The sequence below is a fragment of the Amia ocellicauda genome, chromosome 21 (genome assembly GCF_036373705.1).
Source record: "Amia ocellicauda isolate fAmiCal2 chromosome 21, fAmiCal2.hap1, whole genome shotgun sequence".
In the NCBI taxonomy this organism is placed as follows: domain Eukaryota; kingdom Metazoa; phylum Chordata; class Actinopteri; order Amiiformes; family Amiidae; genus Amia; species Amia ocellicauda.
Window position 1 is genome coordinate 11,290,468 of NC_089870.1, and position 24,517 is coordinate 11,314,984.

Genomic DNA, 24,517 nt, shown 5'->3' on the forward strand with positions numbered 1-24,517 from the left:
TTATTTGTAATTGTGAAAAGTCTAGTTTTGTATTATATAGACCTGCTGAAAACAAAATACTTGCCTGACTTATTGTATTACAACAAGGGGGAAATCATCATGAAGTCTCCCCTCTATCTATGAGAGATGGATGTTTAGCAGTATCTGCAACAACCATTAACTATAGCAAAATTAAAGATTGAACATTTCAGAAGTTATACTATCCAAAAATATGTTTATTTAAAACAAACAAAAAATGGTGGGCAGTACAAAAAGGGTAAACAGATTTCCCTAAAATGTCACTTCCTCAAATCTACAACAAAAAAATGGACAAATAAGAGAAAATATTTTCTTTTCTTATATATGCCAAACAGTCATGGACAGATAAGATATATAATAAAGGACCTAAACTTAAAATAATTACCTAATTAAATAGCCAATACATACACCAGTGATAATGCAGAAACTACATAAAAAATGCACTGATCTATTCTTAAATTGAAGAATCTCTCCAGTGTACTAGCAACAGAAATCTACAGTAGGTCCTGTTTTTTAAGGAACAGTTAGAAATACCCAAAGCTGTGAGGCAAAATGCAAGTCTACCACTGTGATGCTGGCATTAATTAGACAGACTGAAAGAATACAAATGCAGGAACCCCAGATGTGAACATTATCAGTAGACTTCATAGAACTGAACGCCATTTAAAAAGTAAGTTTAATTTAGCAAACCTTACAGAGATTCAAGCAGTTTTAAAGCAAGAGGATCAGCTCAGAATACTAAAATGTCTGAGTTTCAGCAACGAACATCCAAGATTCTCCCCAATGTTCTCATAATCAAAAAAAAAAAAAATGTAAGAAATTAGAATTCTCATGAAAAGTCTGCTATACACAGATTTTAAGCTAGCTTGGACAAATTCTGTACTGAAATATTGCAACTGTATTGTTAGACAATATATTACAGTTTAATTGACTTGTATGCTACAAGTTATTTAGATTTTATGGATCCCTGGACCAGAATCATATCAAAATGACCAGAGTATTACTTCACACAGACACATTTATAAACTTAGACATTTGACTGAAGGTTGACATGAAGCAAAAAAAAAAAAAAAAAAAATGCTACCTTGTGCTCCAGCATTTTGAGCCACTTAGCGACAAGATTCTGAAATTAAAGTTTGGCCATGCGGACACCAGTTGTTCATCTGTGCACACTGAAATTAGTGCGCACAAAAATGCAGTCCTGTAAAATGTACAATTGTCTCTAGTAGAAAGGAACAAGTGAACAAAAATGGAAGAAGTAACTTTACAACAATCTTGCTTTTAAAAATCGAGAGCCCTCCTTATACTTTTATGAAACATAGGATAGGAGTCGGCTGGTCTGAAGAGTGGATAGAAAGAAAGCCAACTAAAAAAAAAAGTTTGTTTCCTTATTCCCCTTCAGTACTTTTATTTCACCAGTCCAATCTTCTTTGCTTCTGTTTCATATATTAACAACCTCCACATTTTCACTATGAAGACTTCCGCTTCCTCATCAAGTACCTAAAGAGAAAGAAACACACTGCTTTAGCCAACATCAGGATTTAAAAAAAGTCAAGAACAGTCGTGCATTCATTTTTAACTAATGGTTAAGCAATTTCAGTGTTACCCCTACAACTTTCCTGGGATCCTTAAAACAAGGAGGGATGAATAAAAAGATAACAGTATTGTACTTCTATAGATGTTGTATAAACTATAGTTGTTTTTTCAGGTATGTATTCAAATTGTCTTACATAATTATGTTTGGTAATACTCACCATAGCAACATCATCTAGAATGCCCTGGGGTGTACTGTGAGCCATGACCTGTAAGAGAAACACGTTTAAACAGGAGTCTAGCAGTGTTTGAGTAAAAATGGTATTAAGAACAGTACAGAAGCTGTGGTAAAGTTCTGAATAAAAACAAATTATAATTGACATTTTCTACAAACTGAATATATTAGAAATCTAAATGTGATTTTTATTTCAGAGAATGCAATTAAAACACACATAAAACATACATGTACACGCACAGTTGAAAGTATTTACACACCAATCATTTGGTGATTTATTTGGTTTAATAAATATTGTTCATTAAACTATTTAACAATTATGTATTTCCAGAATGTAACCTATCTACTGTAAAGATCCCAGATGTACATACAAACTTTATTGCTAAATTATTCTAAAACAGTCTCATACACTCAAGTATCTGCATTTACTCAGACAGCATAAGAGATTACAGTAATTGATAATATTTTACTTATTTTAATACCAGGCGACAATGACTAATAAGCCATTATGCAGCACAGCTACTAAACAACCACTAGCTCACCAATGTTTGACAACTATTTTTAATTATAGTGCATCCTGGCTGGAAAAAAAAAGTGCTGCACTTATAATAACCTTATAATAAGTAGTCAAGGCATAAGCAATTGTAAACATGCTTAGTTTTTTGCTTATTTAAAAATATGCTGAATCATGGATTTTGCAGTAAAATATTTCTACTTTATGATCAATTATAATAATGAAAGATCTGTGTCATAAAGTACAATATTCAACATTAAATAGGTTTTGATTATAGATGTTATGGGAGGTAAACCTCAATACAGACCTTTGAACAAACAAAGTCCACTAAAGTAGCCTCCTCCTCTCCAATGTACTCAATAATCTTCTTATTGATCCATGGCCTGATTCGACGCTCCATTAGTGTCTATAGGGAAAGGGAAACAGTTTAGCGAAACCAATCCTTCTTTTCACAGGGATTAACTGCCATATTTATGGTTTAGAGGAAAATGTATGCTAATGATTCCATAAACATACATGCATTCAAAAAATATAGCTGTAGTTTGCGTATTTAATTCACACTTTATCTAAATCTAAAAAAATATATATGTAGTGCCATTTAAACACTACAAACTAGACTTGGACTTCTAGCCAATAAATCAGCTTTGTGTAATTGTACATCCCATATACAAGTTGTAAAAAATGTACTGATGGTGCTCCTTACCGTGTCTACAATGGACCAGTCCAGAGGGTATGAGAACAGCTCTGGTTTGGCAGTGGGGATCTTTTCTATTAAGCTCTTGATGTGCTTTCGCTTCTCTTCTGTGTTAACATTGCCCTTAGTGGACCCCTTCTCATCCTCCCCATAGTCCAGAGGCACAAGCTTCCTCTTGCGGGGGATTTCATCACTCTCCTCATCATCAAATTTGTTGAACACACTGTCCACCGCCAGTTTCTTCCTCTTGCCAGCATTAGGCTGACTCGGGCTGGTTGAGGATCCTGTACACAGTAATACAGGAAGCGGCAGTTTAGGAAACACATTTCATAAAACACAGGCCAAATGTAGCCAAACTTTCAATGTTCACTAGGAGAACCCCCATTACATATTTTTCCTATGGGATTTGGACTAGTCTCAGAACTGGCCCATGTCATTTGGCCCATGGCTAAATGTCAGAGTTCCACCAAAAAATCTGAAATCTCAGGTCTGATCTATGGAAAACCTTCATTCAGCTGTGGATCAATTTATATAAATCAATAAAATGAATAAGGCACACTACTTATTAATTCGGAATTACAGAGGATTGCTGCAGGTTTGACAGATTAATGTTCCTTCATGAACTAAGGTGGCCTATATGACAGAGTAGCTTTATTTTAATACACTGTCTCACTGCGGCTCCACCGTTTGAATATAAACTGATTTTGTTGTGACTTTAAATACGATCGGATACAAATTAATGTATATAGCACATATAACATCGATGCACACATAAACACACTTGTATTTAGCTGTAGGGTGTTTATGGTTATATAGATACAGCTTTTAAGTAGTTGCATATTGCATATGAAAGAAGAGATGAAATGTGTTTTATACTTAGAAACATTGTTATTTTGTGAATCAGAAGTTTTATTACCAAACATTTTCAATTAAGTAATCCTGTAAATAAACTGCTAAATTTTAATTATGGATTATAAATTCTAAAGGACACCACGTGATGCATATAGGTTACCGAGAGTTTCTTGTACACATTAGGTCCTTTGTACAGTGTCTTGTATCCATTATAGGCGGGCAAACACAGGCATCTCAATGTGCTTGTAAGTGTTGAGAAGAGTGCATTCTGCTGAATGAAGGTGCTATTGCATTTGTATTTTTATACATTTCATTTGGTTATGATAAATTCATAATTATATGAATTTGAGTATTATGATTTGTATATATGTGTTCATAGAAAAATAAATCTAAGGTGTATTATTGTAAACAGTGCTTGTATGTATGATTGTGAAACATTATAGCCTGGTCATTTCTTCTAGTGGTTTAGCTGGTGAGGAATTAAGGATATTCACTGCTATAAGAGCCAGTGCTGCTGCAGAGGGGGATGTGGAAGGTCTGTACATTGAGATCCTGAATGTGGTGAATCCTTGTAGTGCATGTATTTTCTTGTTGTTACATACAGATCCTTTCTGTAATGTGAAAGGATTTATTTAGGTTATAAAGTTAGTGCTTTGTTACTCCAACTCTGTACCAAACTAAGTTACAAAACTGCTTTCTGAGTCTGTCAATCTCCTTGTTTGGGGTCAATCTCCAACATTACTTTGCAACAGCCTATTAACACCAAAGCAGCAATGATTTGTAGGTAACCAGTCAATTTGAAATTACTTAAGTTTGTGAAATTATGTCTAATTCTGAGGTTAGTGAGTGAGGTTAAATTAAATCTGGAACCATTCAGCCCTCAAGGACAAGACAGTTAAGGTACATAAATGGCATCAAAAGCTATATTTAAAGCACTCAAGCCAAAGTACATGGCTGCAAAAAGATAATTCCATATCAGCTTGGATTTGGATTTCAAATCTGTCTCCTGGGTTTTTTCCAATATTTTCCTTTCAACTTAAAAATACTAGAACAGCCCCCCACCCACCCCAGAATGCAGGAACTAAAATGTTAGTAATGCTGTAAGTATTTCCTGGAGGTGTCTTCCAAATTTTGAGACAGTTTCAGTTTCAATCAACCACACCCCTGAATGAGGTTTTGAAATTCATTCAAGCACTGCTGACATCCATTTTGAGTAAGATAAAGTACTAAATAGTGCTTTCTGATTTTGGGGATGAGCAACCATAATGAGCAAGACACAATGCCAGGCCAGGCTACGCTCCATTTTGTGCTTGATGATGTGGTGTGATGTGTGCTAAAATCTCCATGTCAGGAGCTTCTTATTAAAACATGGTAAGATCCCCGAGATGCAGCTCACAATTGTTCTGATAAAATATCTTTCTAAAACTGCAGGTCTGGGAAGGGCTAGCTCGACAGACTTAATCAATGTCATATATGTGATCCAACACTCAAATGTCTAGTTTAATTTTAAAGCTGCAACAGGTTAGAGGGGCCAATCAAGTGTTACAATAAAGTTTCAATACATTACAGTCAAATTAGCTGCTATACATTATAGTGGCATGTTAAGCAAAAAGGTTACATTACAGGTTAAAAGTTCAGATAAATACATTTTTAAATGTTATATAATTACTACATTAATATGATTCACCTGTCTCTACATGCAACTCTAAACTCTGCATAAACCATTAGTAGGCACAAAGTGAAATTTGCAGGAAATGTAGGTCTGAAATTAACCATTACAAACTGGGGAAGGAAAAAAAAAAAAAAAAGAAAGACAAATGAAAGTGTTGATATGATGTGGGTGTCAAATGTCACAGAATGAGAGCTACCTTAAGTTTAGTATAAAAACCAATACTATAATTAGTCTTATGAGAGGTTTAAATCTTAAAAGCTGTTGCACACTGGATGCGATACGTCATTAGTAGTCTGTCATGCGAAAAGCCGTCCATCAAAGACTTTGCCCATTGGATCATTTAAAACCGCACCAGTTATACTGCTTTATCCCCTTTCCCCACTGATGTCTCTCATAAGCTACGCCACTGTTTCTTTACCTCCTCAACTTCAACTATTTATTTGAAAGTGCAAATCCTTGTACATCATGTAGGTCACTTTTGTGTTTATCTGTGCTTAACCACTTTCTAGGAGAATTCTAGTAACATTCATGCCAAGCTCCTCTGTGATAGCTTGCCATATATTGTCTATTTATTTGCTTTGTTGTTGACTTCTTCGTGGTTAGACAAGCAGATAAGCTCTTCGACAGGACACAAATGAAGTGCATCAACCCACATCTTCGTCTCGTTTTTCATTGTTCAGTGCAATTTAAATGCAAGTAAAATTTAAACAAATCTAATTTCGATTAAAAAATTGCAAAACGGTGCAGTAATGTAGACAGTGATGACAGTGATTTGGAAGAGAGGGATGATGATGGTGAGGAGGATGTAGATGCAAGGACAGGTGACAGTACAGACAAAGACGTTTATTTAATTCAGGTGGTCAACACAAATTTCAGAGTCCCTTTTTCGACCGAAATCGCCACAGCAGAAAACGGCTAACATTATGAAATGCACAGACAGTCGTGGTCCGAGACTTATTCCACACAGCACAACCCGATCTGCTGATTTCTTACAGCTGTTGTTTTCAGCGGAGATGCAAGAGAACATCTGCAAGAAGTCGAACAGATACGAGTTGGAAATCAATGAAAGTACAGATAAGCAAGTAGTATTAGTTATTAGGAAAAAACTACATTTGCAGATGCGTTTATATTTATTCAACACTTCGTACGACTTTAAATTAAAGGGAATAAACTCATTCCTATCGTAGTAAAATGTATATCATATAGGGACAAAGAAGCAAATGTGTTATGGTTGTGTTTGTATGCTTTTTGAGCAATTTATATGAAGAAATGTCTTTTGAAAGAGACTGTAGTTCTGAGCTTGTAGATCGATGCGCTTCTTGAAAATATGTTACTCTTTGTAAACGTGTTTTTTTATTTATTTTAAAAACGAACATGCTGGAGATTTGTATGTATGATTTATAAGCATGGTTAATTTTGAAAATAAAAGTGCCGTCTGTTAACAAGTTTTTGCTAATGCGCATTTCTATAGTCAGTCCAAACATAAATTAATAGAAAGAAGCAAAACACTTCTTGTTTCTTGAGATATACAGGTTTTACCGTAATTTTTTTTTACCGGTAAACTTAATCTGCTGCGCTAAGTGCTGTCATTTGTGTGAGACCACTGAAGTCCTTGACATATAGTGCATTCGCCGTTATGTTAACACCCTGAGGGTTAAAACAAAACCCCATTAAAACCGCCTTTCAATCATCAAGGTTGTGAAAGGGTCCAAAGGGGACCTAAACTTTGTGCATTGGACAAAGAACACATAGAACATCGATATGGACAGTGAATCATAGAAAAGGAGGAGAACATCTTATGACAGGTGGCTTATATCGAGCTTACCCAGTTTGAGGCTGAGTCCTATCTTGGGCCTCAGTTCCTCCTGTGGAGCCGCCTCTGGCGAGTTCTCGTGGGGAATGATGATGCCGCAGGGGGACTCATCCCCAGGGGTGTTGGGAGAAGCATTGCAGCTGCCAGAAGACACTGAGGGGGCAGAACTGATAGGCCTAAGTGTGGGCTTGAGGCAGGGTTTGGACTCAAGGGGCTCATCATCTTCCTCCTCCTCCTCCTCGCCTTCCTCAACTTCATCCTCAGACTGAGGCTCAGGTTCAATATCCTCCCGCCTCTCTTCCTTTGGAGGCTTTTCCTCTTCCACTTCCTCCTCCGATTCTGGTTCCTGCTTCATGGGGGGTTGTCTGCGTCTCTCTGCTTCCTGCTCCATCTGCATCACAAAGACATCAGATAAATACTGCTGCACACCACTTTTCACACTCTTAAACAACCTAAACAGGGAAAGCAATCGGCTAGAAACTGTGACATTAGAATTAATAATTGCACTGCCTTAGTCAACTGCAGTTAGTCGTTTCCACAGTTGCCAGCCTTGCTATCTCCTACCAGAAGGTGCCAAAGTGACTGGAAAAAGTTATTTTTTTAGGCTCAAGGTTACATTAATATCCAAGTCATTTATGTTCATAATGCAACAAGAGCATAAACAATTTATTCAAACACATTACATTACCAGTAAGACAAGAAAATATGGTGCTCAGCACTTTTCCACACAATGCTGACCTTCCTAATATAATTGCATAAGTATGACTGTGCTGTGTTCAGTCCATGTGACACTCCACTGGAGTCATTCAACCCTTCTATTATATATAAATGCAACAAACTTACTGTAAAAACACATTTACACACCAGTGAATTCTGTGCTTGAAACCAGAATGATGATTCTCTCATCATTCTGGTCGGCTGATGCCAGTATCTTACCCTCTGCAATTCTGCATCGGGATCTGGGTGCCCCTCCGCCAGGAGTCGCTGTCTGATCTCTTCTAGCTCCTCCTTCTCCCGCTTCCGGTCTCGCTCATCTGCTTCCATCTCCTTCTCTCGGTCTCGCAATCTTTTCTGAAGAGCACTTCCCCTGCAAATCCACCAATTTTGATTCAAGTCAATTACTGTCAAAATAAAACCACTGTTTCTTATTTCCATAATGTAACCATTCCTCTACATTGGACTTTCCAGTCCATTCCAACACCTATTTGTCACAATGCAGCTCGTCAGAAAGTACAATTATTCACTATACTATTGTTTTACTGGGTTGTATACGATCATCACTGCCTTTTTGTTTTTACTCACCTACATGTTTTAATCTTACCTATAATATTTTGGATCATCTCTATCATCATCATAGTCTTCCAAGAACTCCTTCAGCCTTTTAGCTTCTTTGGCCTGAAATTTTCAAATGAAATACATTACAAAAATAAATGTGAGCCTTATGAAAATGAAACGTGCAATACAAGCCACTATAAAATAATGACGTGCAAAATACGTGGTATTTTCCAAAAGCAGACACCCGTCAATTTATTAATCAAACATGCATGTATGAAGCATTTATCTTCAGCACATCTATAAAGCATGTTTTAATGAAGCATTTGTAGTAAAGCTTTGTTTTAATGTTTAATAATTGTATGAATGATTATTCAAATAAACCTGAATACATCCAATACTCTCCCAGAAACCACCTAATATTTTATTTTAGTAATATTTTAGATGGCGTTATTGATATGGTTTTCCAAAAGCTGTGAGGTTAGTGTCAAAATTGCCACATTTGTTGGAAAATTCTCATTATTTACCGTTTCGCGCCTCCTCTCTTCCTCCCTCTCAGATTCCTTTGCATACTCCCGGGCTTTCTTGCGCTCTCTGATCTCCCAGTTTTTCAAACGCTTAAAGAGGAAAAAATATTGAAAATGCAATATACCACAGTTAAAAGGATAACATTAACAAAAAGTACAAGATTAATTATTGATCAAAGTGAATAACTTGGTCATAGCCACATTTTGTTCAGTACTATGTTGCTACCAAGCAGTCTCCCCTGACCTCCTTGATCATATAACAAAGTGAACCAGTAAAAATATATTAAGTGCTTCAAACAATAGGACACTTGTGCATATATATCTGAGCAGTTTTACGATCATAAAAAGTTAAGAAAAACTAATTTTGCTCTTTACTTCCAAGCCTAAACTACTTCATTATTTACCTCCTGGTAAGCTGCTTCCTTTTCACGCAATTTTCTTTCCAGTTTCCTTCGCTCATAAGCCTCCTCTTCATCTTCCTCTCGGTCCCGTTTCTTGTCTTTATCTCGGTCACGACTCTTCTCGCTGCAGAATATCCGAGAGAATTTGTCTTAGCAAAAACATCTAAATCACAACTAATTTTTACAACCTATTATTAAAGTTATAAGATCAACTGAAAGCAACATGGTGAGAATTGGTTATGCTTATACACTAAATAGAGTTGAGTCCATGTACCGAGATCTGCTGCGGTCCTTGCTCCGGTCTCGACTGCGTTCTTTCTCTCGTTCTCGCTCTCGTTCCCTCTCCTTGTCCTTGGTCCTCTCCCGATCCCGATCTCTCTCCCTTTCCCTCTCTCGCTCTTTTTCTCTTTCCTTCTCCCTCTCTCTCTCCCGTTCCTTCTCTCTCTCCCGGTCACGTCGTTCTCTCTCCCGTTCTCTCTCTTTCTCTCTCTCCCGTCTCTCTCTTTCAATCTCTTGTCGTTCCTTCTCCTTCTTCCCCTTCTCCTCTTCCAGTTTCTACAAGTCCACAGAAGAAAAAATATATATATTTTATTAGTTTGGACAAATGTTTATCATGGGAAAAAGGTGCACAATAAAATTCACAAAACGTGCACAAAAACCTTAAATATGTACACCAGAAGTGGTTTACAGTCTCCATCCTAAAACAATTTTCACATCTAGGTGCAGACTACCCCTTACACTGAACTTCAAGTTCACAGCTCTTTTGGAGTAAGGTTCACTGGCTTCTTCAGGTATAAATCTGTTAACCTCTTCCATAAGTGTTTGCATTCCACACATTCAGTACATGTTATCCAACTTGTAAAACCATTATTTCTATTGAGAAAACTCTTGAAGGGATAAGTTTGGGTCCTAGTAGTCCCAGCTATTCAACATCCCAACATTAAAATCTGTCACACCACTAGTTTGAAGAACTAGTAGAATAACTACAAAGAAAAATTACATTCTAACCACAGCTGAAAAAGCTAGTTTCAGTAATGATGGGCCAAGCCAATGCAGTAATGACCCATGCGCATTACACTGCGCTATACTGGGGCTAGTGATTATTCCTGTAGTTGCTATCATTGCTTAAATTATGTGGGGAATTGAAAAGAGATTAATGATAAGCCCGGAAACCACTTTAAAGAATACAAAAAATTACCTTTGTTCTACATTTCAAATGCAAAGCATTTAAAAATGAAGAAACACTGAAAATACTTCTGAATGTTTTTTTAACATACATATATATACATATACACAAACACAAACATATGTATATGTATATATACATACATATATACACACACATGATAAATGTCATTACAGCAATGTAAAAAATATATTTTTCCATTTAAATTATAGAAAAAAAAAGTATATATCCATCCTTTGGAAGCAACTGTTTGGTTTTGACTTACAGGTGTTGTGCTATGGTTTTCATCGGCAGCACAGCGATAACAAAGCCTATAAGCTAGGTCTGGGAGGAAAAGCAAGTAAAATGGTTCACAGAAAAAAAAGTAACTCCATTCTAAGCATCCCTAAAATATAAAGATCCATTTAAAAATAATTTAGACAAATACACCCTTTCAAATACAACACACGTTTTAATGTTTCACAAATGAATATTTTTTATTCGCAAAATAAATTAAATCATAGAAGCCATCTTACCCTATAGTAGTCTTCTTAAGGATCACTGTGGCTTGTTCTCACCAACAAGCAAAAATGACAATGTTCCCAAATAAGCAAAAAATATACCCAACGTTAATCTTCCAGCAAGAAAGAAGGCCTTTTGATATCGTTCACATTTGCATAGCAGCTCAAAAGTGCAACATTATTGCTTTATCTAGCATGATAAATACATCACATTTAAATATATTCTCACTCATAAATTCACATTAATCCCACTTCAATACATTGAACAGTGGAGTCATTGTTAATGTCTGAAGTTCGAGACATTTACAGCCTACTGTAATGTGACAAAATACTAAGGAAATCAAAGCTTTAACGTTTTTACTGCATTCTTCCCTCAGAAATTTGAGAATGTAGACCAATTATTAATACAGTTAAATTCACAATGGGTCAAATTCACGTCTTTCCAAGTTTTGAGAAGAATATAAAGCTTGAATGATAAAGCAACGCTGGGTATACTGATGCCGTTGACAAAAAAAAAAAAGTCACAGATGAGGACACAGAAAGGAAGAAAAGACAGTAGGAGTTCACAGTTATCAAGATTAAGGAAATTATTTTAGAGGGGTGTGGATGGTGGTGGGCAAAAGCTTACAAAGGTATATCTGGATCCAAGTGAATATTAAATAAGGTCCTAAATATGTACATTGCATTATTAGACTTACCTCAGAGTTATACGAATGGTGTTTACTTGAAAAGATGGGACACTCTACAGTGCATCTTGGCAAATTAATTCTCAAATATTACCATTCAAAATTATTTCCTTCTCTTTAATAATGTATAAAATGGAATTCAAAGATTAAATTAAATGCTGCTGTAGCTGGAGGCTAAAGTCTAGAAACTTGGTTATACTAGCTAAAGTTCAAGTGCCAGTTTGAAAACAGCACAGCGGTGCTTATGGTGGGATTACAGCACCCATACATAGAAATTAACAAAAATGTATTAATTGGTGTACAGAAGTGATGTCAGTCTTGTAACATTTTAAAGTTACAATTAACCTAATTCAAGAGAGACAATTATACTATATTCGAGGGATAAAAAAAAACTCCACCAATAAATAGCATTTCAAATAAAAGAGCCCCACAGATTTAATCATGCTACATTCATTAAAAACATGAATCCAACAAACAGAAATAGGAAAAGCTAATTCTACAAGCTCTGCTGTGTAAATACCTCCACTTCCTACTTAGTATGTAGCACACTGTACATGTACCTGGCTACTTAAACTTGTTTTCATGTATTTTTAAACAAACAAAAAATTATTAGTGCTGCACACACCAACTCAGTGAGTAAGGGTTTAATGTCAAAAGGAATACGATTTTGAATTCTACAGCTGCTGAAACCTACACAAATTACCCTATACAATATATTCAGGGTTTATTGTTCATCATAACTAGGACCCTGCATTTTCCAAAAATGTTTTAACCTATATCTGGTGCAGATGCCAACATCACCTCCTTGTTAAGTACCCTATTATGCAATCATTACTATCAATTCTAATAAGCATCTAATTTAGTAATTTCTTACTAAACTCCAAGATGAAGGGTGTACATAGCTACTGATATTTACTAATGATTTAGTTAGCAATTTTTGTATTATATATAATTTCAAAATAACTTGAGTAAACAATCACTTTTCCAAGTATTCATCACCAACCTATAATTATATCTATATACATCTATCTACATAAATATCTGTAATGTTACAATGTCTTAATTACTTAGGTTACTTTAGTGAAAAAAATTAGGAAAAAAATTTACAGGAGAAAGTAGTGCAAAATGCTGGCTCTGGCCTTAACTATTGCCAATAATTTCAATAAAATGTTTTTAAAAAAATACACCAAACATTAGGTTTCTTACATCAATAAAAAGGATTTGAGTGCATAAATCTAAGTGCTCTACATGAATTGTAAACTTAGTGCATACACTGACCTATATAAGACTTTTAAAAAAAGTTTAAAATAAACATTTACTACAAACTGCTTTATACAACAGATGGTTCCTTCAATAATATTTAGTCAGTTTTGTATTTTTAAATTGATTTCCTATACATTTAAGTTGAAGTACATCAAAAAATAGGCCTAATCAGTGCAAGATAAAGGACTCTGAAACAGTTTAACCTCTGTAGTGAGTAACAATCTTAGTCCTAGAAATCTCAACTTGAATTATCAGATCATGCAGCACTGTTAACTGGTCAAATAAATATCATAAAAGCTAATAAAAATACAGAAAAGATCAGAAGTACAGAAAAGAACAAGAGGAAAAGGGATGGACATAAAAAGTAAGGAAGACAAAACACTGAATTCTTACCTGGAACTATCTTCAGAGACCTGCGTGCTGTAAAGGGACGCCCCCTGCTATATGGACAGTCTACAGTCTGAATAACTGCAGTGGTTATTGCTTTTGTTTTCCCTTCTGCTTTAGATACTGTAATGATACAGTAAGACAGGCAAAGGTTCACTGGACTAACTGGCCTCCAGATATGTTGCCTTGGATCAAAGAATCAAATTATGAATAGAGTACTGCAATTTTTTAAATGTATTTAACCTTCACAGTCCAGATTTTAAATTAGTAGATAATAACGTATTGAATTCAGAACAAGAAGATTTAATGGGGTTCACTCAAATTAAAATTGCATGAATAAATATATCTTATGACTGACATGCATTCCAGCACAACCCTCTGATACCACATTTTGCATTTGGTGAGCCGTGCGGAATACCAACTGAAAATGTATTTCCAAATTGCCATCAGGGAGACTGAATTTTACCTTGAGGCATGCTGTGAGATTTGTTACGAAAGCAAGAAAATCTGTTGCCTTGTCGAAAGCTGCTTTATAAAAATATGTAATATCCCAAGATGAAAGCCAGTTACCCCTTTGCAAATCTTCCTGAAGGGGGCGCCCAAGAGTTGTAAAATAGAAATGAAAGCTCATACTTACATCCTATCCTTGTAACTTTTTCCAAAGTTCTTTGATTCATCTTGCTTTAGTCACCATATGATCTCTATCATAATGGTGGGGTTTAATGAATAGATTAGCTTTAAGGTAATTTTACATTATGTCCATGCATTTTATGTGTGGTTACTGATCCCTGCCCTTTACAGAATTACATGAAATGATCTATCCTATTAAACTTTAAAAGATAGGGGAATCCTAACTGTCTGTTCTGTCCCTACAGTAAGTCATCACTTGGCCTTTAGCCCAATAAAGTGATCAGATGAGGGTTTTACTGCATGGAACCACTGCATGTAAAGACTAGTCATTACTGGTTCCAGTGCTCAAACTACAGAGCTATGAAACCATCTTAACTCGAAATTTGTGAAATTTGTAAAATTGAGAACACGTCTAATCGAAAATTGAGACAGTTCCCAAACTAGGCCTATTTTATGCAATTTCAGGGCAGAGATTCTAAGAACCTATATCTTCTTAACAACCTAAATTTTAGGGGAAGTACTTTCACGCTGTTAAAAAATGTACAATTATTAAATTAATTTCCTCCAATCAAAACTAAGCAAAGGTTATAATATTGTCTGAAGTAAAAACTGTCCAGTACATTCAGAGCCAGATTTAAAGCGTCACTGTAGCCCTTTATCTGATTTAGCCACATATTCAGAATGATCCGTAACACTTTATCCTTATGTGCAAACTAGACTTCTGTAGCTGCATTTTCACTTCCTCCAAGGCTATGCTGATAAAATATTAAATATTTGACAGTGTTACCTTGTGTGTGTCTCTGAATTTACTGATCTCTCTTGAAATCAGGTCTCTTTTATCTTCTTCCATTTCTATTGCATTTATATCCTCCTGTTGGTAAACAAAAACACATGTCACTTTCTACTTTAGAGTCCAGCAGCTATTGGTTCTAAGAAGCAGACTACTGATGAAGTTCAAAATGTATAGCATTGATCTTAAGTAGCATCTCTTTTCAATTAATCTCTTAACATTTAACAGAACAATAACATACATCTTCCTTCTTTTCCTTCTTCTTTTTTCTGTGGTGGGTGTCTGCCTCCTGAGAGGGTGCGTTGAGTTCACTCGAGTATTCCCGGATGAGCCCCTCGATGGCTCCCTTCACTATTTGGTCCCGTCGCTTTGTCTCGTCATCAAGCTCCTCTTCCTCCTCTGCGTTGTCGTTTGGTTTTGCATTCTGCACAGAATGGCACAAGCGCTTAATCACACAAGGGCTTCTTTTCAAGATGCATATAAAATCTTAGGTTTTTTTTGTTTTTGTTTTTTAATGTTGCTGGTATCATTATCCATCAACTACTTTATTTCAATAATATAACCAACAATTGTATTCTCTCTCAAAGTTATAAAGTTATATAAAATTACCATACACACCCCATTGGAACTTCTTTTCTTGGCCTTCCACTCATCCAGCTGGGCTTTAGTTTTGGCATCTACTTTCACCAGCAATTTCTTGTCACCAATCTGCAGTTCATGGAGCAGCCGTAGTGCTCGTAAAGTTGACTCTGGTTCCTTGTACTCACAGAAGCCAAATGCTGTAAAGGGAAAACAATGCGGTAATTGTTGGGGCAACCTGTTTCAAAGCACTACAGGGAGTCTGAAATAGGAAAGGACTAGTCTTCACTGAGCCGCCAGTTCTCCACCTCAATTTAAATCACTTGTCATCAGAGCTCTAAACAGTTAATTCTTGTGCTCATTGCAGACAAAGTGTGATTGAGATATACTGTGGCTAAGCAAAATAACTTTTTATTTTTATTTCCTTATCCAAAGGGAGATATGGGAAGGTAAAATGACAAACTAGATTTGAATAGTACACAACAAATACCACTGAAGCAGGGAAACCTAAGGACTTAATATACCTATAAATACCTTGTGAAAAACATAAGCAGACAATTAGGCAAATAAACTCATTTGGAAGTAATTTACAGTTTTCTAACTGTAGATGTATGCCTATACTCATTTAAACATTTAAATTATATTTTTTTTTAAAAAGTGATCAACATTAAACTTACCTTATGAATACCCACATGCAGACATCAATTGGAAGAACAGATAAGATGAATAAGATGGTTCAAGCTAAATTTTTGGTTGACTTTCCCAGTCACAAAATAAGTCCCAGTAATAAATTAGCTGTGTAAACCCAAATGTGTCTAGACCCATCTTTCCTACATAACTGCATGCACCTTAATCCAAAATAACTTATACAGACATATCTTTCAACATTGCAAACTCAACATGCATTCCATGAGTGCACTGCAAGTTAAGCCAAAAACACATTTATGGCAGTCAACACTTAGCAATTCTCAAATGTAGTTGTGTTTTCACAATATATGCAAAGTTTTCTATGAAGAATTACGAGATAACCACTCTCAACTGATCATCTAAACACTAAATTAGTTATGACTGATGGGATGAAAAAGGTATTTTCACTATTCGACAAAATATGGGAAATGAGAAAAGTGAAATTAAAGCTAAAAGTAGGGATGCACCGATACCGTGCTCATGTACTCGTACTCATAGAAATGTTCCGATAACACTCACCAATACCACTTCATGGTGAAGCGCGTCTTTTTGTCAAGCACTTCATCAGCAATATGCATATTCAGTTACAAATTACACACAGTCTGTCTGTTTTGATTTAGACTGAATATTCCTTAATATCTAAATTATCTTGTTGGAAACCCAGGTCTCTGGATCATTACCTTGATCAATCAGCTGTTTGATGCTAATTTTTGTATTAGTGTACGCACTGTAAATTTGAAAAGCGCGTTTTCTGCATTGATACGCAGCTGTACAACGGAGCCGTTTCAAAGCACTATTGTTTTACGCTATTTTTATAACTGGTTATTTAAGTTTATGTTGTGATTATATTGCACAAGTCTGCTAAAATATGTGCATACCAATTTATACACAAGTTTACACCGTTAAAAGTTAATTTGATTTTTATTTTATTTTTTGTTCTTGTTTATGTAGCCTTTATGCGCATTTTGTTAAACTGAAGAATCGCAGGTGATGTAGCTCGTCTGCCTGTCCTCTGATGGGACAGATGTGTGTTGGTGCAGGACAGGCGACAGGCTTGCTGGTGTGGCGTTTAGACTGCTGTTGCTTCAGCATCGATACAGGACTGAGGAGCCTCTCGCCTTCAGCCAGCTGCCCCCGGGCACACGGGTTAAGACACTGCTGGGTTACTAATGCAAAACAAACAGCCCTGTTGAACAGCACGTTTTCAGCACTGATGTACGCAGCTGTAATAGATCGGCAGATCTATTTCAAAGCACTTCACGTTGTATAAAATAAAAAGTAAAGCATGTATTTCATATTTCGATTTAATAAAATATGTATAAACAGTTTTATGTTGTAAAATATAACTCGTCAATAATTGTGCTATAGCCCTATTTTAAACACCCCCTCCTCCCAGCTCTCTCTCTCGTGTTATTATTATTATTACTCTCCTCCTCCCCGTATCTCTCCTGACTAATTGTTATTATTTAATAATAAATAGTTACAAAATAACATTAACTAAGAAGTAAAAATAAATGCAACATGTACAACAACAAAAAAACTTTGAGTGACCACAAACTACAAATATTCACCTGGTGTCCTGCACATTATGTACTCATGCTGGTTCATATGTAAGCTCACAGCTGATGATACTGAGATTATTCTATTCATCAAAAAGAACCTGCCTTGAGTCTCACCTTTCCAAAACAGGCGTAGTCCTTAGAGACGCACTAATGTATGATGATTTTATTTAATACTCAAATACTATTTATATTTTATTTTGTATCAACCAGAGTGCATCTGACAAATAAAAACTTTCTTCAAATGCATTGCACTTTGATGGTAATTGTCATTTTTATGGGAAAAATACTGCCTTGTTAAGAACTTGGTATGGGTACCGGCAAGTACCCAAATGTAAGTACTCGTACTGAAAAAAAGTGGTATCGGTGCATCCCTAGCTAAAAGCTATATACACACATTTTAGGAATCTTTAAATGAACATTCTTCGCAAAATCACTAAGAACAAGACACATAATTGTACAATATTTCCCCCTTCTGATTAGGTTTTTAAACTAACAGATATTGAAGGAAATTGATTTACACAGCATGCAGACCTAGGGCTACATTTCTTTACTCCAGTATCCAGAACTCTCATGTTATACAGAGGAAAATCTTGTTGTTTCTGAAATCACTCACTTATTTGTATTTATTGAATTTGCACTGGTATCAAATTTCTCAATTCTAAATCATATATGGATTAATTTCTACTTGTTGTATAAGATTTCACGAGACACAAGCTTAATTTAAGAATTAAGTAGAAAATATTCATACATAAAATATGCCACAGCATGATATACAGTTGACAAATGGGTTTAAACCCAAATAAATAAACCAAAATCATGTAGCATGCAAGAACCCATTCTAAGAGGTTAATACCTGGTTAAATACTATTTTTTTCTTTTCAACAATAGTGGTAAAATATCTTAGAAGTGTTGTACCTGTTTTATTTTTACCTTGGAGTTTTCCAGAAGCTCCCTGAACCCTCTTCCAACTTAGAACCAAGCCACATTTCTGAAAAAAATAAGAAATGAAAAATTACATCCACATTTGTTTTCCTTTAAAGGAAAAAAAATAATATTAAAAATAATGCTGCATTTCCAGAATATTATCACCTTGTGCTCTTTTGCTAATAAAGCACAAGGAAGTAATCACCCAACAGTGATATAAGTTTCACAAAAAGAAGATGCACAATACAGTTTGATCCATTACTGCTATTCAATCATGTGCCACATGATCAACATCTATGGTTCAACATCTTACAATACACTGTAATGCAAATCTGAATCAATTAAAACTTATACTCACTGCTAACAGCTGTCTGATGAGCATGTCCGAGGCTTTTTCTGAAATGTTTCCTACAAAGACTGTAGTTGTGGGTCCCCCGCTGTCATCATTTTCCTTGTTTCTCACCCCTGGGAAATCTTTTCTGGGACCCATTGGTTTCCCCACCATGGGCACAGACGTCGGGACAAGGACCTACATCAAACACAACATACAGTTTATGGACTTTTAAAAGCAGGCATTTTTATCGTTGTTAACAATTATTAATGCAGTTCAAATTATGGTTAAATCATAACGGTACAACCATATTTTTTTTACTTAAACAAGACACTAAAAAGAATGCCATACTCAGATTTGAAGACTTATGAACACCAAGAGGTTTGCTATTTCTTGACTGGTGCCAATATAAGAATTTAAAATGCATTTTCAGACACTCCCCAATGACAGAATTTTGCACATATCGTTGCTATGAAAAATATATATATTGCATTTATTCTCAAAAACTGCAAAATTTGATATTATTGAAAAAGATAACTAGTTCACATTATTTAAAAGTAGTATGCTTTTAATGTGTTGGTTTGATTCTTGCTGTAGGTTCTCTCTGCTCGGTAGTGCATTTCAAAGCAAAGACTCAACTGTGAGCCCCAAGCAGCCATAGATCTAGGAACTGGTATTAAAAATATCAGAGGCCTTGAATAATTATTGGAGCATGGCCAAGATTATTAAGAAATGGAATGTGTATGGCACCACCAAGACCCTGCCTAGATCAAGTCGTCCCTCCGAACTGGATGAGCGAACAAGAGTACTAAGGCTAGCGGCTACCAAGAAACCAATGAACTGAGGTGGCTGTGCATGAATGAAGTAAGAATTTGAATCAACTGGAACGATTATGGATTGATGGATAGTCAAAAATAGCTAAATAATTAGGTGAAAAGCTATTTCACAAATACGCTAATGATTTATTATTGCTAAATGCCTCAACATTTTTCTTGTCAGAAAATCAATTTACCAAATATAAAACACAAAAGTGAAATGATTAATTGTAGAAATCCACACAAATATACATTTTACATTCCCTGAAGGGAATGTAAACATTTTATGACAGCTGTATAGTCCTGAACGCATTGAAAGCTGACAAGTTGAATGTTGAGTGAAATCTTATATAGACGTGAGAAGTTAACACACATTAATTGACAACAGCTGAACAATGTATTTAAATCAGCAATTCGACTTTGGAAAAACTTACAGTAGGAGCAGGAGTCATAATGCCCATGTGAACTGGAATCATTGGTGTTCCTAAAGTGTAAGGGGAAAACAAGAATAATAAATAAAAAGAACAAACAAATTAACATGCCATGTCCATAGTATCAATGCATGGCTCTTATCAATGGAACACTTAACTAAAGCTATATTTGCAGTGTACATTAGTTCAAAACAAAACAATTTACCAAGTAAATGAAGGTTAAACACTTAACCCCTGTACTCCTATTGGAATTCTGATACGCTAGCACTCAACCCAGCTCCAGTCTGACAAACCTCATTTGAAGTGAGCGTTACAATAGTAACAAATGTGCAGTAATAAGTGAGTCTGTATGTCTCACACCCAGGACTGATGTATTCCCCCACAAGGTTAATTATTGCTCTCAATTGTAATACAGAAATGCCCCTTTATTGCCAACTTCTCAAACTCTTACCATCTATGAAATAAAGCATTAAATATCAATGAACTTATTCACTACATTTTCAGCACTTTAAAAGGGAAAAGATGATTCATGGATTTTATAGATACTGAAATTATGCAAGTAACATGCAATGAAACTAACACCAAAATTATGTATTTTAATTTTCAATTAATCATTTTCAATACAAGTTTCTGATAACTGTTAAAATGTTTTGAAGAGCCCTGGATACGTTCTTCATATGGAACTGACACATTTTGGTGTCTTCAGTATTTAATACATTTCTTGGTGAGTATGTATTTTTGAATAATTGGGCATGTATAGGTTTGGTAAGTTAATTTCTGCAGTGACTCAATTATATGACATACAGACTCGTTCATTACCCTAACACACACATTATGTGATTGCAATTTAAAATTTTTACATTTAACAGAAAGGAATTAACAAATGCTTGATAGATCATATTTCTATGATTGTAAATTTTAAATTGAATTACAGCTTGAACAGGCAGGTGGAGCTAGCAGAAATAATAGCAACTTAACTTTTATCATATTAACATGTTTTGATGTTTCAATGTGTGACAATAAATCGCTTTCCAAATAGCAAAATACGCAAAGTGCATGGGATTGGATTTTCACTCAGCAAATCAGGTTGTAATTATGTTGAATAGTGTTTTAGCCTTAAAATGTTTCCCTAATAACTGTAGTAGTATTTCAAGAACCATATTTGTTCCAGAATAGAACTGGGTTGAAAAATGTGAAGAACTTCAACAGGCTTAAACTTGATTCCAATTAATGGGGAATGGTGAGGTAAATTTAAATCCCATGGGACACAACCTGCACATTTTGGCACCTTGAAATTCATAAGACATAAGCAAGTCAGGATTTTGGATCTTTACACAGATATTACATAGTATTTGTGAATTCCTGAGTCACATCAACAGAAAAGGGCCGTTCAAGTGTAACTATAAAATTTTTAAGTTTAAATAAAAGAACCTGAAAAACAGTTGGAGCGAGCATTCCGATGAAATATTGGATTTTAGAAGAGTACTTACAAAGACTGTCAGCAAAACATGACTAAGAAAATCAATAGAAGTATGAGCAAAAAATAATTAGTACCCATTTTAGATTTTAATATTACTCTTAAACAGAGACATAGCATTTTAAAATAAGCAGCTTTGACAAGAGATAGAATAAAACCATTACAAATCACCAGGTATAAATGAGAGCTGACAAGCATCTCTAAATGTAGCCTGCAGAATAATATAGCGTAATGCAGAAGGCGAATATCTATACCAATACCGTAGTATTGTTGGGGGGGGGGGGGGGGATTTAAAAATAAAATAAAAAAAAAGATAATGGGTGATCAGAGAAAAGATTAAGAACTTTTAAACTATTTGACAAAAGTTATTTTAGTTATACAAAACAAAATGTAGATCATTGTCATATCTGCAGATAAAATTCCATCATTTTGGATGGGAAGTGAGCAGTTTAAGATCTAAATATCTGTATGTGTAGTGGTTAAGACACTGATTACTATTTTAGTAAAAAGACAAGACAAAAGTGCAGTCAGTAGATTTCTTCCGATGTAACACTAACCAGGAGGTACAGTTGGAGGGAATCCTGCAAACTGAGGAGGGGGGATGCCTGGAGGAAGGGGTGGGATGCCAAGTTGCGGGCGATTGAGGTGCGGGGGGAAAGACATTTTCTGTATGGCACCAACCTGCAGAAAAAACAAAAACAAAAAACAAGAACAGAACTATCAGTACTCACTAGGCTGGAGGGATTCAAAATGAACATTGTGGAGTCTCAGAATGTAACTAGTTTCTGGATACCAAATAATTCTAGAATGTTCTGTCTGAGATTTGGGTTTAAAAGAAAAGAAATCAATATTACAAAAAGTGCATTTAAATATACATCAAAAAGTTTTTAAAGTCTGCTGTAATGTGATACAGGTAGATATTTATGCAGTATTTAACATTCTTCTACACCAATATTTTTAAATTATATATATATATATATACACACATATATATATATATATATATATATATATATACACACATATATATATATATATATATATATATATATATATATATATATATATATATATATATACACAAACATGTACAGAGAGAGAAAGATACATGGCAAAGAAGCAAATATTGAAGTAAAATGTCAACAAACTGTAAATTGTTGCACTGTATTTTCACTTCTCACAATTAAGTTAAAAGCTTTAGTAAATATATATTATATAAGGCTTTGAAAATACATTTGTCATACATGTGTCACCCCTTAGTTTCTTTTTTCCTTTAGAACTTAAAAATGTACAAAATGTAAAATTAATTTCCTAACGCAACAAAACTACAGTTCATTTTGAAAGGTTAAGGGTGGGGTGGGGGTGATCACAGTTTTACACAATTAGCAGCACAGTGGCCTTTTCAAGTTCACAGACCTTTCTCTATCTATTATGTTTACATCTTACCTGGATCTGTCCAGACCTCAGCCTGAATAGCATGGAGGCAGTCTCTGGTTCCATCTAAGTACCTCTACTTTCCGGTATTCTCCTTAGATCGATCCCCACTAGAGCCCCCTTTGCCAATGATGAATTATTTATACTATCGTTAATACTTCAATTGTATGATTTCGTACCATTACAAGAGAGACAAACACCTGCAAGAATTCATTGTAAGGACAGGTCACATTGGGCCATATCTGCTAATTGGTTAATTCATACTAAATCTATGTAATCAAACGTGTCCACCCAAGGTGTACAGTGTTATTCAAACGCAAAGGCAGATGCTCTCCGGTATCTTTCTGTTGATTGTGCAATTTATACTCCAGTGTTGATCTAATCCCACTGTCTTTAATCAGGAGGGAACATCTGTATTGTTCCTCAGGGCTTAGGCCTTGCGGTACTTAGGGCCTAGAAAATTGCACATTTTCTCAAGACAGTACACGATGCACAGAAACAAACTTACTTATAACCTGATTAACTCTGAAGTAAACATTACCGAAATAAAACACATGGACACTTTAACTTAATACAAAAAAACATAATCGACGAACATTGTGTAGATACCATAGCTATTCGTAACGTGTATGAAAATACCCCTGCCCCTTAGTAGCGTAACTGAAAACACGCTGTGCAAACATTCATATTTAATCAGTCATATACCTATGTGCTACGGAATTACACTAGCCGTTTCAAACACTTATTCAGTGTTGGGCTCTGGGGCAAACGTTTTCCCACCCTAGCTTACGAAACCAGCCGCCGCAGAAAGATGGAGGCTCCATTTTTTTGTCCTCGCCGAACACTATTTTCTCGATTATCTACACTATTCCGGGATTAAACACAAAATATCCCCTCACAAACCAGTCAGCGAGAGGTATAAGGTGTTTACTTACCCGAAACCAGGCGGTTTATTGATTATAATATGCGTTTCGGCCTACAAATGTAACACTTTTTTTTTTATTTTAGCCGTCTGCCTCTCTGTCTCACAGTCAAGCAACAAGACAACAGAGTCACGTCGGCCTAGAGCGACCCCCTTGCCGATCGTGTCGCGTTGCAATATGGGATAGCAGAAGGTGCTGTGGAGGTCTGTGGCGCAGTGCTCGTTACGGTCTAGGATTATATTTAAATATTGTTTTACTTATGTGTTTACGGTTTGCTTTTTTATTATTATTACTGTATTTAAAAGCTAAATACGACGCAGTGGCTCTGAACCCAATCTATTAATCCAGGTAACTTCAGTGAAGATGGACCATGGACAAAAT

At 35.4% G+C, this 24,517-nt stretch overlaps 1 protein-coding gene across 4 annotated transcripts; it reads right to left on the reverse strand.

Moving 5' to 3' along the window:
• Positions 1–676: 676 nt before the first annotated feature.
• rbm25a (RNA binding motif protein 25a) lies at positions 677–24,274 on the reverse strand. Of its 4 annotated transcripts, none has more exons than XM_066694519.1 (19): positions 24,149–24,274; positions 23,226–23,333; positions 22,337–22,460; positions 20,306–20,355; positions 19,084–19,254; positions 18,732–18,789; positions 15,592–15,752; positions 15,215–15,397; positions 14,971–15,054; positions 9,806–10,086; positions 9,535–9,655; positions 9,131–9,220; positions 8,653–8,726; positions 8,268–8,418; positions 7,344–7,722; positions 3,004–3,278; positions 2,608–2,706; positions 1,773–1,820; positions 677–1,518 (listed from the first exon to the last, which is right to left on the reverse strand). In XM_066694519.1, the coding sequence occupies exons 2-19, from the start codon at positions 23,277–23,279 to the stop codon at positions 1,426–1,428; spliced, it is 2,496 nt and encodes an 831-aa protein (XP_066550616.1). In that variant the 5' UTR covers positions 23,280–23,333; positions 24,149–24,274; the 3' UTR covers positions 677–1,425. The 4 variants fall into 4 exon arrangements, with proteins under 4 accessions (XP_066550616.1, XP_066550615.1, XP_066550617.1 ...); XM_066694518.1 differs by having other exon boundaries at positions 18,717–18,789; XM_066694520.1 differs by lacking the exon at positions 23,226–23,333 and having other exon boundaries at positions 18,717–18,789.
• Between the last annotated feature and the right edge of the window lie 243 nt (positions 24,275–24,517).

Coding starts and splice junctions, on each gene's coding strand:
- rbm25a (XM_066694518.1), bottom strand. CDS start 23,279: ATGGAACCAGAGACTGCCTCCATGCTATTCAGGCTGAGGTCTGGACAG. Junction 22,461..23,225: donor TGAGGTCTGGACAGATCCAG/GTAAGATGTAAA, acceptor TTTTTTCTGCAG/GTTGGTGCCATACAGAAAAT. Junction 15,055..15,214: donor AGAAGGAAAAGAAGGAAGAT/GTATGTTATTGT, acceptor GTTTACCAACAG/GAGGATATAAATGCAATAGA.